The sequence below is a fragment of the Setaria italica genome, chromosome II, assembly GCF_000263155.2.
Source record: "Setaria italica strain Yugu1 chromosome II, Setaria_italica_v2.0, whole genome shotgun sequence".
NCBI classification, from domain to species: domain Eukaryota; kingdom Viridiplantae; phylum Streptophyta; class Magnoliopsida; order Poales; family Poaceae; genus Setaria; species Setaria italica.
In genome coordinates this window covers 11,685,110-11,700,169 of record NC_028451.1, presented here as the reverse complement: position 1 = coordinate 11,700,169, position 15,060 = coordinate 11,685,110, and the positions used below count along the sequence as shown (strand labels likewise).

At 41.4% G+C, this 15,060-nt stretch overlaps 2 protein-coding genes across 2 annotated transcripts; both read left to right on the top strand.

Annotated features, from left to right (window-relative positions):
• Positions 1–2,883: 2,883 nt before the first annotated feature.
• Positions 2,884–6,498, top strand: LOC101764936 (probable folate-biopterin transporter 9, chloroplastic). Its single transcript, XM_004956007.3, has 2 exons — positions 2,884–3,608; positions 5,112–6,498. The coding sequence occupies exons 1-2, from the start codon at positions 3,053–3,055 to the stop codon at positions 6,170–6,172; spliced, it is 1,617 nt and encodes a 538-aa protein (XP_004956064.1). The 5' UTR covers positions 2,884–3,052; the 3' UTR covers positions 6,173–6,498.
• A 5,570-nt stretch (positions 6,499–12,068) lies between these two features.
• On the top strand, positions 12,069–14,306 carry LOC101760773 (WAT1-related protein At5g64700). The gene is made up of 7 exons (XM_004959126.2): positions 12,069–12,241; positions 12,350–12,412; positions 12,637–12,753; positions 12,844–13,087; positions 13,197–13,355; positions 13,672–13,823; positions 13,940–14,306. Exons 1-7 carry the CDS (start codon positions 12,069–12,071, stop codon positions 14,145–14,147), a joined length of 1,116 nt encoding a protein of 371 aa, XP_004959183.1. The 3' UTR covers positions 14,148–14,306.
• Positions 14,307–15,060: the final 754 nt, after the last annotated feature.

The following is a 15,060-nucleotide window of genomic DNA, read 5'->3' as shown; positions in this document are numbered from 1 at the left end:
TACACATTAACTCTATATATACAGTTCAGGATCCATGCAGATATACTTTGACATAATAAAAATATATGGCACACAAGGCCTACTGCCATACTAACAATTATTTTTTTAAAAAAAATCATTGATTGGCTGAAACCTCAACATCACCGATCGTGTGATCGCCTCTTACAGATATTGCTTGACTACAAGGTGAACGGAATTTTGCTATTGTCCGGACTTGGCCATGGGCATGGGCAATATTCTTGTAAAGCTTGCTAATAAGGGCTCCATTAAAACAGGCCATGAAATGCACACCCCCTGATAATGTACTCTATTCCTGGAATTAGCCATCCCCTTCTTTGACTATTCGACCTGCTCCTCGAAGCAAGGAAGGGAATTCAGATAGCATTGGATGTGTCCCTATCGCATTGGCCGTGCTTGTCTCCTCCGCTAGTCCATTTTACAGTCGTTCTTTAGTCCAAAGTTTAGTTACTATACATCGAATGTTTAGATACTAATTAGTAGTATTACATATATGTTAATTATAAAATTAATTGCATAGATGGAGGCTAATTTGCGAGATGAATCTATTAAGCCTAATTAGTTCATAATTTGACAATGTGGTGCTACAGTAAATGTGTGCTAATTATGGATTAATTAGGCTTAATAGATTCGTCTCGCGAATTAGCCTCTATTTGTGCAATTGATTTTGTAATTAGTCTATATCTAATACTCCTAATTAGTATCTAAATATTCAATGTGACAGGGACTAAACTTTAGTCCGTGGAACCAAACACCTCTGTACATCCCAATGACCTCTTTGCCTCCTTAGCAGAAACCCGCCGGCAACAATAAACACACCGTGCTCTTCACCTCACATTTCACAAATGTTGACACCGATATACCTATATATAAGTGATAATGAAGGAGTATGGTTTTAGATAAATAATAAATATTTATTAGAATCAAGACAATTATATCAGATTGATTCATTGATATAACTATTGTAATATCATTTTCAGCTTCAACATGATCTAACATACACAGAGCACACATAAGTTTTGACGGATCACTATAACTATCAATCTCTCTTGAAATATAAGGGACTCTGAGATATCCATGTTGAAATATGAAGAATTATGAGCTAGCATAACTATATCTATCAAAACTTATGTGAATTTAAAATATAAGTAATGTGTTATCAATCTTCAAATGTAAAGGATTTTCAATTATCATAAATCAAACAATTCTAATTTTAACTGCGAAACGGTAAATATATTATTCGTCCTAACAATGTACGGAGTACACGACATAACCAATAACCAACATTGTGAAATTGAAATCTTGCATCTCATGGTACGGGAGAGAGATGCCAAAGCACCCCAAGATGACACGAGTACAGATGGATGGCTAGGCAGGCCGCCCGGCCCTAGCATGAAATGGCCCAGCATGGGCCCGATCCACCTCGGATCGAGATAGGCTAGGGTCGGGCTTTTTAGGCTGTGCCCCGGGCCGCCCATCGTGCCTAGCCCATCTAGCCATCTATGGACACCAGCATCCTCGTGACCGTGCCCAGCAGCACGGCATGGTCACCAACGACGAGATCACCGAAACAACACGGCCGCTCTCGGGTGTCCTTACAGAAGTGTCTCCGCCTCTCCCGCCCGCCCAACCCCGTCGCGCCCCACGCGCTTCTTCCACTCCCTCTCCCTCCTCCAAAGCCCAGCCAAAGATTCATTTGAACCATTAAAATCTACACATTTAACTCTACATACAATTCAAGATCGATGTTGATATATTTTACATAATAGAAATTATGACATATAAGGTCTACGTGTCATACTCGCAATCTTTTGTTTTTTAAAAAAATCTTCGGATTGGCTTTAACCAGAACATCACCATGTCTTTAAAATTTGCTTGACTACAAAACAAACATAATTTTGTAGCCAAATTTTGGTATTGTCATGACTTGGACATGGGCAATATTCTTATCAAGCTCGCTAAGGGCTCCGTTAAAACAGGCCATGCATGCCACCCCGGTTTCCTTCGCTAGTCCATTTTACATCACAGTGACCTCTTTGCCTCCTTAGCGGTCAGTGGCAGGAACCCGTCGGCAACAATAACCACACTGTGCTCTTCGCGTCACCTTTCAAAAATGTTGACACCGATATACGTATATATGTAAGTGATAATGACCGAGAAGTACGTTTTTAGATAAATAATAAAGATTTATTAGAATCAAAACAATTACTCCTCCGTATCGATATATTTGTCGTTGTTGGCTTTTTTTCACAACATTTGATTATTCTTCTTATTCAAAAATCTATTGCAAACATATAAAAAAATAAGTCATTGTTAAAATACCTTTGATGATAAAGTACGTCATAAATAAATTAAATGATATTTATATAATTTTTTGAATAAGATGAGTGAGTCAAAAGTCAACGTTGATAAATATTTTGATACGGAGGTATATACACCTATTTTAATATCACTTTCAACTTTAGTATGATCTAATATAGACACAGCACACATAAGTTTCGACCGGCCACTATAACCATCAATCTGTCCGTCTTGAAAATAGCTAGCGTATCCATATATATGAAGGCGTATGTGAATTCGAAATAAAAGTAATGTGAACTATTGTAATTTAACAGCGAAACGGTAAATATATTATTCCATCGTAACGATGGACGGAGTCCGCGACATAACCAACGTTGTGAAGTTGTAGGGACAGTGATGACAAAGCTTCCCTTCCCAAGAATCAAGACGATACGAGCCGGGCAGCCGGCATCCCCGTGACCGGGGCCCAGCAGCACGGCACGGTCACCACCAAGGCAACGACGAGACCACCGAAGCAGCGCGGCCGCTCTCGTCTCGGGTTCCAGAAGTGTCTCCGCCTCTCCCGCCCGCCCGACCCCCGCCGCGCCCCGCGCGCTTCTTCCACTCCCTCCTCCAAAGCCCAGCCAGCCACACCACCACCTTCACCTCGCCACCACACGCACCCCCTCCGCGCTCCTCGCCTCCCTCCGCATTCCCCCTCCGCCCGCCCGCCCGGACCGCGGGAGCCGGCAGAATGCTCTGCCTCTCGCCGTGCGCGCCGCACCTCCACCACCACCACCATCACCGCCTCCCGCCCGCGCGACACGCCGCCACCTCCACCTCCTCCAGGACCCCGCGGGGCCTCGGCGTGACGCTATGCCTCCGGACGCCGACGACGCCCGAGGACCGGCGGCAGAGGCACCGAGTCGCCAGGCTCCAGGACGCCTCCTCCTCCTCCTCCGCGCCTGCCGCGCCGCCGGCACTGAAGCCGCCGGAGACCGCGCCGGCCCAGGCGCTCGTTCCGGCGGCGCGCCCGGCGACGCCCGCGGCGGAGCGGCGCGGCCGGCTGCGGGAGATGCGGCGGGTGTGGTGGCTGTGCGGGGTCGGCTACTGGGTGCAGGGGTTCCGCTGCTTCCCGTGGCTGGCGCTCAACTTCCACCTCGCCCGGGGGCTCGGCCTCAGCCCCGCCGCGCTGCAGCTCGTGCAGAACGCCGGGACGCTCCCGCTCGTCGCCAAGCCGCTCTTCGGGGTCCTCTCCGACGCTGTCTACGTCGGACGCGCGCACCGCCTCCCCTACATCTCCATTGGAGGTACGCAGCCTTTTTTCCCCTGTTCCGCCCTTCATTTCGTTTCAGCCAATTTCCATTGCTCATGTTCTTGCGGGTCCAACGACGTGGGTGCCTTTGCTCATAATTCTGCCATCTTTTATGGTAATTATGCCTTCTTGTGTTCATTATTTCGAGTTGTCTATGAATTCAATGGAATTGTCTGCGTCTCCGTCAGGGGGAAGATCTTCTCAATTGAGAAAAAAAAAGAAATCTCATTTGTCAATGTTCAAAATTAATTCAGTGTCGCGGAAGGGGAGGAAAATGCAGTTGCTTTCCTCGGATCTTCATCTCGCGTCATAATCGATATGTCATGAGAAAATAAGATTGAATTTAACCAATTAGCTATGGAAAATTCTGAGTCACTGAATACACTGAAAGGGACAGCTATTTCACGTCTCTTTCTGCAATTGCAAACGCTCTGGTCATTGGAGCTCAACAACTGCAGTGAATTTGCCATTACAATGCTGCTTTGGTTTTAACCATCTGACTGTCAGATGAAAAACATGATAAAGCACTTGAAAGCTACTGCTGTTTAATACACCTTAGTGTTTTGTACATGAACATGGTGCCTTGCTCCATTGGCAATGGTATCATGTCCAGCACCTTTGCTTGCTGTTGCACCTATTCAGTAAAAGATGCGTTTTAGAAAAGGACATGTGTGCCCTTCAGCCCGTGGGATCGAACAGTACTCTTTCCTTGCTGACGCATGCTTCGATTTTGTTGCTAGTCACACTTTTTTTTTTGAAGTGGACTAGTCACACATTTCAAGCCTTGCCAGTTGCCAAGTTGGTTAATCCAACAGGTTACCCTTATTCCTGTGGTGCTTGAATCTTGATGCAGAGACGTGCAATATACTTGCACTACTAGTCACACAATTTGAGCTTGGTAAGCTGGTATTCTGATAATGCCCCCCAATTCTGTGGTGTCTATGAGAATATGCAGGTGGGACTGTATCTTCAGGACCACAAGTCCACAAACCACTGAAAGCTACTAACCTTAGATTTACCTAGGCTGTCCCATCAACGCTACCCAACTCATTCAGCATTTGTGCGTCACAATATTATCGTTGCCATGCTATGATATGGACGGCTTCTTGAGATGCATCCCCCAGAACAAAAGATTAGAATCCAAGTGAAATACTGTTATGATTTTTGCTCATATTATTTATACTTTCTGGGCACATCCTTCATTTGCTTTACTCTTCTCTCTTCTATTTTTGAGAAATTAATGAGTGGTACAATCAATATATGCCCATATTAAGAAAGTGCAAGCCATCTGCTTTAGGAGCTCTGCAACAAAAGAAAAATCCTGTTAGTATAATCAGGACAAAGCCATTCAGTGGTAATTATAATAGAAAAAAATATTTAGCGAATTATTTTACAATATTTTTGTTGATTTCTGTAGTTTGTATTGTTGAAGTGATTGAGTGTCAAAGGCAAAGAGATATGTTGCTCGATTAACTTGAATAACTTTGTCTACTTTCAGCATTACTGCAGCTTATTGCTTGGGGAACACTTGCGATCATTCCAGTCACAGGCGACACATTTCCAACCCAAATGGCCTGCATTCTCATTGGGAATCTTGGAGCATCTGTCACAGAAGTTGTAAGTGATGCTGTTGTCACGGAGTTCAGTAGAACTCAGAAGGCTGGTGTACTACAGTCATATGCATTCATAGCCCTGGCTGCAGGATCTCTACTAGGGAACTTGTCTGGTGGTTATGTTCTGCTGAAAACACAGGAACCAAAGATCATGTTCACGGCTTTCTCAGTTCTTCTTGGTTTCCAACTGGCACTGTCCCTCAGTACAAAAGAGACATTGCCAAGTACTCCACGAAACACCAGAAGTCGTCGTGTCAGAAGCTCATTGGCAGTCAATCTTCGCAAGCAATTCTCAAACTTGATGATGGTAATCAGGGAGGAGAGGATCTTCTACCCTCTTACATGGATCATGACATCGTTCGCTGTTGTGCCTATTCTTTCTGGAATGATGTTCTGCTTTCAGACACAGTATCTGAAGCTTGATCCATCAATTATCGGTCTATCAAAAGTCGTGGGACAAATCATGGTTCTATCTCTAACTGTCCTCTACAATCGATATCTTAAAACAATCCCTTTGAGGCACCTTATCGCTGGAGTTCAGATGCTATATGCCGTGGCAGTTCTGTCAGATTTGGTCCTCGTGAAACAAATAAACCTAATGCTAGGGATACCAAATGAGATCCATGTGCTTTGTTTCTCAGCTCTTGCTGAAGCAATTGCTCAGTTCAAGGTGCTGCCTTTCTCTGTTTTGCTGTCAAGTCTCTGCCCACCTGGCTGCGAAGGTTCTCTATTCGCCTTCTTCACATCTGGACTGGTATTTTCAGCAATAGTAAGTGGAGTATTCGGCGTTGGACTGTCCACTCTAATTGGTGTGTCCTCTGTGGACTACTCAAACCTGCCTCTGGGTATTTTGCTGCAAAGTTTGGCTGCACTGCTTCCATTGGGATGGATATCCTTTGTACCTGAAAAATGGAATGCTGATGAGAAGGTTGTGATGCAAAGATGATCAAAGTGGTGTTTTGACCATAGAAAGCACAAGGCAAGGTTCTTTAGTCCTGTTAGATAATGACACGATATAGAGGAATGTCGCTCACCCAGTCAACACTGAGTGAGGTTAGATGTATATAGTATAGGTATCTAGATTCCCTTCAATCGGAATAGTTCTTCTGATTACTGTACATCTGTAATACGGAATAGCGCTTATGCTTCCTGCGGATTATAACGCAAGGTTGCATTGAATTAGTCATGTCGTGAAAGGAAATTTGATAAGCAAATTCCTCCCATCACTCGCCTGAAGATTTTGATCATTCAAATTCATGTGTTCCCATACAATTGGATTCTAAGTGGACGCCCGGATAGAGCCTTCCTCCCCTAAAAGATAAATATGTAGCCTGTCCACTACAGAGCAAGCTCTTCATGCCATTCTAAACTGATTAAAGCGCCAAAATTCATATTCTGTATTGCAAACAATTTTTTTGTCCGTTTGCCTGCTGAGCAAATGAAATTTGGGAATTTGTATCTCATTGTTCTTAATTTGCATGAACACGTTCAGCTCATTTTGAAAAAAATTACCATGTCTGATTGGAATTGAATGGAAGTCGTTCCATCGGAAACAGAGAAGTCACAGGAAAACAGAGGGAGGGGGTCGCGCTGGGCCGGACTTGGCTTCGGCCTAGTTTGGTCCGGTTGTTGTATTAGATGGGGATTAAGGTTAGAGGTTCGTTGGGCTGGGTTAGGTTTTGGCCCAGGTCAGGTTTAGGAATTCAGAAATAGGTTTTTACTTTGTTCGATCTCGTATTAGAATTAAATTTGAACCTCACTAAGAAGTTCAAATAAAATCCAACTCAACCATGCAAGGTCCTCTTCTGTAGAGGAATGTCGTTCACCCAGGCAACATTGAGGGAGGTTACTTGTGTTATTTGTAGGTATCAAGATCCCCTTTATGCTTCCTACTGAATATAACGCCCGGTTTCATCGAATTAGTTGTCTCCTGAAAGGAAAACTGATAAGAAAATTCTTCCCATCACTAGACTAAGATTTTGATGCTTTCACTTTGCATGTGTTTCCATGCGTCTGGATTCTAAACGGTAGCTCAGATACAGCCTCTCTCTCCCGAAAGATAAATATACAGCCACTCTCCACTGCAGAGGCTGCTCTCCATCCCAATCTGAAATGATTAAAACTCCACTAATTCATATTTTGGATTGCGTTTATTTTCGTCCGTTTGCCTGTGGAACAAATCAAATTAATGAATTTGTATCTCATTCTTCTGACTTTTGCATGAACTCGTTAAAGTCATTCTGGAAACTTTTACCATGTCTGATGGAAATTGAATGGAAGTTCCCAGAACAAACGATGAAATATCAAATTCCCCAGTCGCTCGAAAACAGAGAAGACACAGGAAGGCCTGGGCTCAGTTCGGTCGGCTCGTTAGGTGGGCTTCGGCCCAGGTTATGTTTAGGAATTCAGAAAAAAGTTTTTATTTGTATAAATAGATATAATTCAAATTCGAACTAGATTCCAAATCAAATATATTTAAAAATTTAAATAAAATCCAAATGAACCATGCATCATTTTCTAAACTTATGCACATCTTGTATTTATTAAATTTGAAATAGGGTGAAACATGAGAAAGTTCGACTTAGGTTTGTCAGAATTTACTAGTACAATAATAGAATGTTAATGCAAGGCAGATATATGTATGGGCCGAACTGGGTGGCAATGTGGCCGTGCGGTGCGGCATCGCACATCGAAGCAGCGTGGCGCAGCGGAACTGGAGCAAATAAAATCCCAGCGATTCTCTGCAAAGCTAGAAGGGTGTTCATCGAGGCGGATATCCCGCGCCCTTGGTAGTAGCAGGCTAGCAGCCACCGCAAGACTAAAGCCTGGCCATGATGCAGGATGTTTGCTGGTGGCAGTCTCATGTTTATGCATTTTTTTTTGTCAAATAAGACTTCAAGCCTAAATAATGAAGGGAAGATTAGGCTGACGAAATGAAACTGCCGTTGTTACTTGTGAACCATGGAATATATGTAATACTAGGCAACTGATCAATCACGCAAGTTGCGACCGAACCAACCGATCCGATTGTTTTGAAGGAAAGGTACGTGGATCATGATGCCTGCATCACCACTGAAATGCAAGCTCTGATGTGTCACGACGAAGCAGAAGCCACCAGACCGATATGTTTAAGCAAAACTAATAAGACTCTAGATATGATTAAGTAAAACTAAGATTCTATATATGCTCAAGTAAAACTAAGACTCCATACACTTGCAAAAACAAAAACTAAGACTATTTCCAAAAACAAACTTATATATTAAGTAATAATTGAGTGTCAAATTACAATAAGTTAAAATTTCGTATTCCATGGCAGATAAATGAATAGAAATTCAAATTAATAAAAAAAGGAATTGCGCCCATACCCAATTAATTAGGTATCTTGTGGTGGAACCAGTTATTTTGGCAGTGCATCGATGGTGGCCAAATTTAGTTAGCAATTACTCTATACCCTTTCCAATCCAAGTTTATAGTTTTTTTTCCTCACTTTTCATTACACTCTCATATTTATTTGACATGTGATTAATTGAACCATTGGTTGGAGCTACATACACTGCCGGTCAGTAACCCTCTCTAGTACCGAGCATCCGCCCGGTACCGCTTGTTCAGTACTAAATGCCACGTCATTTTGTACTAGTTAGCTCAACTGTACTAAATGCGCCATTTAATACCGGTCGGTGACACCAATCGGTACCAAAATGCGAGCCGTGTCGCGCTGTTGCGGATGGCAGTTTATTAGTATGGGTTGGTTTTACTAACCGGTACTCAATGTTATTCCTTTTTCTTTTTTTCGCTTTCGTTTTCCTATTGTTTTATAATTCGTATTCGTATCCGTTGGAGCTTTTACTAATAATATTACGTTAATATATCAACCCATTCAAATCCAAGTCTCACAAGTATCAACCCATTCAAATTATTAACACTCAGAAAAGATTGTATATGTAATGAAATATATACATTAATACTTAACACTCAGAGAAGATTGCATATGCAATAAAATATATACATCAATACTTAAAGTCTCAGAGAGAACAAGTTCAAATCCATAAGAAAAGGGTAGGGTACATCCATGCATTAACTCATATTTCATACTACTCTTCTTCGCTTCCTTAGATATGAAACATAGTTAAAATCTCTAATCGTAAAGCCTAGAACTTTATCATTATAAGCTAGAGCATGGATGAGTGCACTCTCTTTCGCTTCACATGGACGGTCACATACACTATCATAAATCTTGGATAATGGAGAGGTAAACTAATGTGTCCTGTAGAAATTGAGATGAGCCTGAAGGTTGAAATCTCAGTTGCGTAGGGAAAAATAGAGTAAATGTGCTTATAATATTTAGTCTTTGCAATAAAACTCTCCATTCTCCTCATTCTCCATTCTCCTTATTCTAAAAAAATTAACAAGTACTCCATTTGTAACATAAAAATCATTCTAAAAAACGCTCCATTATCCTCATTCTAAAATACTCTCCATTATCTCATTCTAAAAAATCAACAAATACTCCATTTGTAACATAAAACTCATTCTAAATAACTCTCCATTCCCATCATTCTAAAAAACTCTCCATTCTCTTCATTCTAAAAAATCAACAAGTACTCCATTTTTAACATAAAACTCATTCTAAAAAACTCTCCATTCTCTCCTCATTCTAGCAAAAATACTCTCCATTCTAGCTACAAAACATAAAATATAGAATACTAACCATGAGAGGAGGGAGTTGCTAACCTTTACCTCCCCTAAGTTGAGTGAAGAAGAAGCTCGAGCTCTTGGTCGAATGGTTGAGCTCAGGCTCGGGGAGGAAGAAGCAGCTCATTTTATAGGGTTATCTTTAGTATCGACTGGTGGGTTGAGCCGGTACTAAATGGTTTCAATTTGTACCGGTTGAAGATACCAACCGGTACTAACATCCATGAACACCATTTAGTACCAGTTCCACCCACTAGCCAGTACTAAATGGCTTCCTAGGGAATCTAGCCGTTGGCCATGCGGTACATGTGCTGCCATTTAGTACCGGCTGAGACTCCAAACCGGTACTACCGGGGCTCCGGTGGCACTGTGCGTGACGATCGGTACTAACACTGCGCGTTAGTATCGGACGCAAAACCGTCCGGTACTAACGCGTTCGACAAATGCTCAGTTTTCCAGTAGTGATATTTAATATGATTTTTTAATCATTTCCTCCGTACATTTAGTCATGGTCTACATGGTGACACACATTATGATGTTTACATTAACAATAATAACATAATTACATAAATAAGTAATGACTATATATGTAATTTATATGTAGAATAAGGATTTTATATGTCATTTTTAAATAAATGTAGATGTTGGCATTTTAGATTTTATGTAGCATATGTGGGTAATTTGTATGTAGATTAGGAGGTTACTTATATTACTTTTCATAATGCGATGTGTGGATAAGAGATTTTGGAGTTACTTTACATTATTCTCATAGGGGCAAACTGGCAATTTTTAGAAAATATTATAACAGATCCATTGACCATGATTAGAGTATACCATATAGATGGCTAGGTGTTTTAAATTTTTGTGAGAATTTTTAGGTTTATCTTTTTTTTCTAGTAATTCTCCTGAGAATTAATATGGAAATGCAAAAGGAACCTTGCATTAGTAATAATAAGATTATAATTTTTGGTAAGGCTTAACTAGAAAATCTTTGGACACGATGAGTAATACATGAGCATGTTGACTCGTATGAGTTGAACACGTACTATCGGATCGATCTACAGATTTCCTTGTTAGTAGTTAAAAACTAGAGGGCGGCGATGTTTCGTTCATGCACTTGGCGAGCATACTTTTTGTTCACAGTGTACTCAGGAATCTCTCGTTTTTCGTTCCTCATCAAAACAAATAATTAGTATAAAGTAGAGCTGCAGTAAAGTTCAGTAAACTATGCTCTCGGTGAGATGCCTAGGCTGACTGGCTGAAGTAGTTGACAACCCAACTATTTATTCCTAAGAATATGGTTTCTAAAACACTACTTTAGCTGGTACTTGTTCACATAACATATTTATAAAACATGGAAATTTATAGTCTTTTTGTGAAACAACTTCTTAAAACAAATACTCTACTTGTATCATATTCGTACCCAAAACTTTTTGTACGACCAAATGTGAAACGGTTGACAATTTTTTGTACTCCACACCATTTTTTTTGTTAAGGGATGGAGTACATAATTTAGTACTCCTATACTAAACTATAAGAAATCCTACCACAGAGCAATTTTGCATGCATGGCCGGCGGGTGGTGCGAACTTGGTTGCGCGGTTAGCGGGCTAATTAATAAAGCTCACATGCTTCGTCCATCAGATGTGGGAACACCATCGGTTCTGAATACAATAGTACATTTCTGAGATGCGGATGTTGCATGATTCGACCAGTGCAGAGTTGACTCCGCTATTCTTATGCCTTTCACACCTTCTGTGCATTCAGATGCATAGCAGCCCACCAGATGGACACGTGGATTCGGATAAACACAATTTTGACCTGCACTACTCTCTTTCCTCTCTGTTCTACTACTCTCTCTCTCTCTCTCTCTCTCTGTGTGTGTGTAAATATTTTCTGTATATGTCTTAGTGTACTAAAAGTTGAGGCCTAGAGTTTCTTCCTACACATTGGCAGCAACTCACTGCCCTGATTAAGTTCCCTATTTCTCCAGTAACTCCGTTTCTAGGTAACCAAACATCATCGATGGTCTCCAGCGCAGCTGAATATTCCCTCTGCTTTCTTTCACCTTCCTTCCCTCCTCTTCGTTCCCACATATATACCCCCTCCCATTCTCCTTCATGTTCCTCCACAGGCTACAACATGAATGAGATGGACGCCAAGAAGCCTTACGTAGTAGCAATCATCATACAAGTCATTTACACCGGTATGTTCGTCATCCTCAAGGCGGCCTTCAACCAGGGGTTTAACACCTTCGTCTTCACCTTCTACTGCCAGTTAGCGGCAACAGTCTTGCTTCTGCCTATTGCCATTTTTCGTGAAAGGTAACCAACTCACTAATAACTCGTAATTAAATTGGGTGCACGGAAACTAGTGACTTGATCTCCTGGTTTCAGATCCGCACACTGAAGTTTCTTCTGTTCAATTTGCAGGAAAAATATGTGTTCTATGTCGTTTGGATTGCTCTTGAAGCTTTTCTTATGTGCCTTAATCGGGTATGACCATAATGCTGGACTACCATCTTCAGGCTCAAACTAACCGTTTTCCATTGCAAAGATGGTACATGTATATATGTACATGATTGTGCATATATTTACTTGTGTACTGTATTTATATTTCAATCAACTCAACAAAGTGATATATTGTAGAAAGATTACTCCTTTGGGTGGTATATTGTTTTAAGATGTATATATATAACTAATGGTGTGTTCATTTGCAGAAACACATGTGCCATAAATCTATTGAATTTAGCACTAAGGTTCACATCAGCAACTGTGCAAACAGCAATTAGCAACTCCAAACCTGTCACCATCTTCTGCTTAGCCTTGTTGTTAAGGTACACTGCTACTATAAGACCTATTGATTTAATTCAATTGCATTGACCAACCAGTTACAAATGCTTGTTTGTTAATTGAATTATGTGCAGGATGGAGGTGGTAAAACTGAAAAGCGCATATGGAATAGCCAAGTTAACCGGTGTAGCGCTCTGCCTCGCAGGAATTTTCCTCATCGCCTTCTTTGCTGGGCCATCATTAAGCCCTGTAAACCATCACCATGCATTCCACAGTGGTCAGACTTCCTCAGTTCCTGCGGGGCAGGTGACATGGATCAAGGGGACATTCCTCAAGCTCCTGGGTGACATGATATGGTCTCTGTGGATCATCTTGCAGGTCTGTTCATGGTCGTCAATCCATGCATTAGACTAATGGTGGAAGAATTGCAAGCAAACAAGTTATTCTGTATTACAAACATAATGATGTATTCGTGCATTGTATGCAGACTGCCCTGTTGAAGGAGTACCCCAACAAGATGCTTGTAACTGTAACACAGTCCGTTTTCAGCACAGTGCAGTTGTTCGTAGTGGCAGTCGTGGCCGAAAGGGACATCTCACAGTGGAAGCTCGGGCTAGACATCAGCTTGCTCGCCGTTCTATACACTGTAATAATAATATATTGCTTCCTCATGCATCGACCAGTTCAATTCAAAATATTGAACTAATATAAAAGATGGGAAATTCACTTCAATAATTCTCACTAAACTATTTAATTTAGTATGTTAGTATAGAAGCTGTCAGTATAGAGGCTAAAAGTTCACCGTACCTTTTCCATCTAAAAAAAGAACAGTTTCCAGTGCAACAACTATATGTTTATGGAATGAATAAACAAAAAACAGGTAAACTTTGGTAACATGGAGTAAATAAGAAAATTAACGTTTTGCTTTTCTTCTTTCATGGGCGGTTCAATCGATGGCCCAGGGATTTGTAGTTGCTGGGGTGTGCAACTACCTCCAAGTATGGTGCGTGGAAATGAAAGGTCCCGTCTTCCTCGCGATGTGGTTTCCCCTCTGCTTCGTCTTGACAATCTTCTGCTCCTCATTCTTCCTGGGGGAGATTGTTCATCTTGGAAGGTAAGTAGTAATATTTTTATACTAATAGAGGGGACGAGTTTGCATCGATTCTTCATGAATGAATGCATCCGGAGCTGCTGATAATCTTCGTGTTGTATTTTTTTACTCACTGGCAGCATTTTGGGCGGAATCCTCCTTATTGGAGGACTTTACAGTGTGTTGTGGGCTAAAAGCAAGGAGGCTATGATTGAACCATGTAGCGAGGTTAACCCGATGAAGAACGCGAAAGACGAGAAAGAGCAGAAGAAACCTGAGGTAGATCAGGAGGATGGTAGGGAAAAACATGATGAAGAAACATCAGCATATAAGGTTGAACAAGTGTGATCCATTGGTCCGCTCATCAAGGCTAGCTTGTGCTCTTGCACATTAGACCAGACATGGATCAACGTATATAACGCATGTCCTGGTCAGGAGACTCTCGGAATGTTGCTTATTTAGCAAAGACTTGTTCTACTTGTTAGTTAACTAATTAGAAGGCTTAACATTTCTTTGTTGCACTCCAAGTCGTTATGTGTACGCATGTGCCTCAAGAAAACGATACCTTTTCTCTCAGTATCGTGCACGCATGAGCTGGCATTTGTTTTTTTTTTTCGTTTTTATCAAGTTGGCAATAGTTTTTACTAATTATTTTTCTGTTAGAAAAAAATAGCAACAAACCTCCGTGAACATAAGCTGTCGTATTGTTATGTACGGAGAAATACACGTACGCTCCTTGTTCTGAGCAGACCAAGTTGGACATAAAAACAACAGAAATAATTGTGCAGGGAATATTAGGTAAATTTGAGTTTGTTGCTTAATGGATGCACAAACTCAATCTCATGCATTACTCCTGAATGGCCCAAGTAAAAGTTGTGAGTTCTCCCATATTCCTCTTACTTGTGATTGAACCATGCATCATACAGTTTAGTAAATCAAGTTGGGCCTAAGTTAGATATAAAAAAAGTAATGATGGAACTCCTGTCTCCCGCTTGGGCCGTTCTCGGTTTTGTTGTCAAGCCTGTGTCAGACAGGCTGCGAAGGTTCTCTGTTCTGTTCGCCTTTCACTCACATCTGGACCTGTGTTTTAGAGTATTTTTGGAGGCGGATTGCCCATCCCTGATTGGGTATTTTGCTGCAAAAGGTGGCTGCATTATATTGCTACCGTTGGAGTGGATATCTTTTGTACATGAGAAATGGACTGCCGATGAGAATGTTGAGATACAAAGATGATAAAAATGGTGTTTCACCATATAAAACA